Raw genomic sequence first — 3400 nt, forward strand, 5'->3', positions numbered from 1 at the left:
AAACGGAGTGTGTGGAAGAGTTAAGGCATGCACGTGTAAGCAACTTGTTGTCTGCGGATGGTACTTGGGATGTGCACTTGCTGCGTGATTTATTTGTAGAGGAAGACGTGCACAGAATTCTACGGACACCCATTTCCCCAGAGCATACGGATTCTTGGTGTTAGAAAGGAGATTTGCGAGGTGTGTATTCGGTAAAACATCGCTACACGCATGCTTACTTCCTCTCTTTTGTCCCTACCCCCGGTCTCGGATTTTACTAGTTAGAACCTGCTTTGGAGCCTAAAAATCCCCCCTAACATTAAAAACTTTTTATGGAGGAGCATGCGTGGTTTACTGCTAGTGCGAGAGGTGCTTCATGCCAGGCTTGTGTTTGTGGGTGGGGATTGCCTCCTTTGTGATTCGGACAGTGAAACAATAGCTCATGTTTTATGTGATTGTCCGGTCGCGGTTCAAGTTTGGGGCGGTGTGGCTGTTCTAACCGGACGATCCTTATGTGTTTTCGCTGATGAGGTGCTCGGTTCGCGGGATAGGACCAAAATTCTGGAGATGGCTGCGCGGTTTTGGACGATGTGGAAGGTACGTAACGACATGCTATGGAATAATAGAACCTGGTCTTTGTCTATGATCACGAATCAGGTTTATGCTCTTATTTCAGCATGGCAGATGAGTAGGGAAACAGCAAGTGGTCTCACTCCAGCAGCTTTGCGTCCGGCCACTGCTTGGATTCCATCTCCAGTGAATGTTTTGAAATGCAATGTAGATGCTTCTTTATTGGATGCTGGTGTGGGGTATGGTGCTGTGTTGCCAGACCACAATGGGTTTTTTGTTGCTGCAGTTGGGGGGCGTCTGCAGTGCTCCCGTGATGCTTATGTGGCGGAGACTATGGCAGTGAAGGAGGCTCTTACCTGGTTGAAATCGCTTAATAGTCGCAATGTGATTGTTGAGTCTGATTGTTTAATTTTCTGCACAAACTTAATTCTGTTGCTATAGATCTTTCTTATGTTGGTATGGTCATTAAGCAATGGCGTCTGGTTGCTAGGGACATAGGGGACGTAATGGTTCGCCATGTCAGTAGGACAGCGAATCATGTCGCTCACGTGCTTGCGCGAGCAGCTGTTTCTTTGTCTGTCCTGGGAGGTTGGGAGTCTGTCCCTCCGAGTTGTATTTCAGGTTTACTATGATGAATGAAGTTCTTTGGTTGTCAATATATATATATATATATATATATATATATATATATATATATATATATATAATCGAGATTAATATTTTTTTCTATCTCAGCTAAACGTTAAGATGCAAACTTCATTTTACATATTTATTAATACATTTTATACCAGTAATTTTTATATTTTTAGTAACTTATTAATATTCAAGTTTTAATATTCATTTCATTTTCCAATTAGCCTAATTTCAATGAAATATTTTATATTTTCAGTAATTTATTAATATTCAAGCATTAATATTTATTTCATTTTTATTTTTTAATCAAGTATTAATATTCATTTCATTTTTTGTATTTGAGTCAATTTCGAAGCATTTTAAATTTTCAGTCGATTATTAATAGTCATTTCTTATTTTAATTGGCCTAAATTCTGTGTCGTTTTTATTCTCGGTTAATAATTATTTTTCAAATATTCTTTTAAATACTCTAATTTCACATATGAACATGGTGTCGATACACGAATCAAACAAATGAATATTCAAAGTAATGTAAACCCATTAAATCTTACCATTTAAACAAAAGACATAAATTTAAATTTTTAAATATAAAATATATATGCTTATTCGTGCAGTTACTGAATATGCTTATTACCAATTAATTATAAAATACCATACGTATTATTACTCATTATGCTATTATGTTATTACCTAATTAATATCTGTTCTAACACGGTATTATCAATAGAATATTTAATTAATTGTCTGTAAAAGTTTGAGTGAAAAAAATAAAATAGGAGGATTATATATATATATATATATATATATATATATATATATATATATATATATATATATATATATATATATATATATATATATATATATATTAGTTATTATTTTTATAATTAAAGTATAATATTATTAAATTAAAATTATTTAAAATATATAGATCCACATTAAGAAAAATCTTATTAATTTTGAAAATTAAAAATATATATTTATATTAAAGGTGAAATTATAAATAATTAAGTTTCAATAAGCTTAGTTATTTCCTAACTTTATATTTTATAAAATATATAACCGAGATTAATATTCTTTTTATATACTGAGTCAGCTTGGAAGCATTTTTCATTTTTATTCAATTATTAATAGTCATTTTTTTTCTTTTTTGAAAACATTAATAGTCATTTCTTATTTCAATCGGCCTAAATTTCTTGTCATTTTTATTCTCAATCACTAATTCTATTTTAATATATATTAATTAGTTAGTTAATTATTAATAGCAGTTTTTTTTATATTTCCCCTGATTTTACATTTTATAAAATATATAATCAAGATTAATATTTTTTCTATCTTAGCAAAACGTTAAAATGCAAACTTCATTTTACATATTTATTAATACATTTTATACCAGTAATTTTTATATTTGTAGTAACTTATTAACATTAAAGTATTAATATTCATTTCATTTTTCAATTTGTCTAATTTCAATGAAATTTTTTATATTTTCAGTAATTTATTAATATTCAAGCATTAATATTTATTTCATTTTATTTTTTAATCAAGTATTAATATTCATTTCATTTTTTGCATTTGAGTCAATTTTGAAACATTTTTAATTTTCAGTCAATTATTAATAGACATTTCTTATTTTAATTGGCCTAAATTCCGTGCCGTTTTTATTATCCGTTAATAATTATTTTTCAAATATTCTTTTAAATACTACAATTTCACCTATAAACATGGTGTCGATGAACGAATAAAACAAATGAATATTCAAAGGAATGTAAAACCATTAAATCTTTCAATTTAAACTAAAAACAGAAATTTAAATTTTTAAATATAAAATTTATATGCTTATTCGTGCAGTTGGCTGAATATGCTTATTACCAATCAATTATATTACCAATTATATTATAAACTACCATACATATTATTACCCATTATGCTATTATGTTATTACCTAATTAATATCTGTTCTACGCGGTATTACCAATAACATATTTAATTAATTGACTACAAAAGTTTGTGCGGAAAAATGAAATAGGATATATATATATATATATATATATATATATATATATATATATATATATATATATATATATATATATAATTAAATCTAAATATATGGATAATATTTATTTAATATTATTATGAAAGTATTACAATTATAGCTTTGTATATGAAAAACATAGAAACTTGAGTAGCTTAAATTAAAATTATTAAAAATAAT

The 3400-nt window shown here is 27.9% G+C and overlaps 1 protein-coding gene across 1 annotated transcript; it reads left to right on the forward strand.

Moving 5' to 3' along the window:
• Window positions 1-321: 321 nt before the first annotated feature.
• LOC109160495 lies at window positions 322-1181 on the forward strand. The gene is made up of 3 exons (XM_019308781.1): window positions 322-576; window positions 637-933; window positions 1020-1181. Exons 1-3 carry the CDS (start codon window positions 322-324, stop codon window positions 1179-1181), a joined length of 714 nt encoding a protein of 237 aa, XP_019164326.1.
• Window positions 1182-3400: the final 2219 nt, after the last annotated feature.

Source organism: Ipomoea nil, unplaced genomic scaffold (assembly GCF_001879475.1).
Source record: "Ipomoea nil cultivar Tokyo-kokei standard unplaced genomic scaffold, Asagao_1.1 scaffold2848, whole genome shotgun sequence".
NCBI lineage: Eukaryota > Viridiplantae > Streptophyta > Magnoliopsida > Solanales > Convolvulaceae > Ipomoea > Ipomoea nil.

Excerpts from the sequence above, each read along its gene's own strand:
- LOC109160495 (XM_019308781.1), top strand. The coding sequence starts at position 322 with ATGCGTGGTTTACTGCTAGTGCGAGAGGTGCTTCATGCCAGGCTTGTG. Across the intron at positions 577-636 it reads GGTTTTGGACGATGTGGAAG|GTTTATGCTCTTATTTCAGC; the intron begins GTACGTAACGAC and ends ATCACGAATCAG. Across the intron at positions 934-1,019 it reads AATCGCTTAATAGTCGCAAT|CAATGGCGTCTGGTTGCTAG; the intron begins GTGATTGTTGAG and ends ATGGTCATTAAG.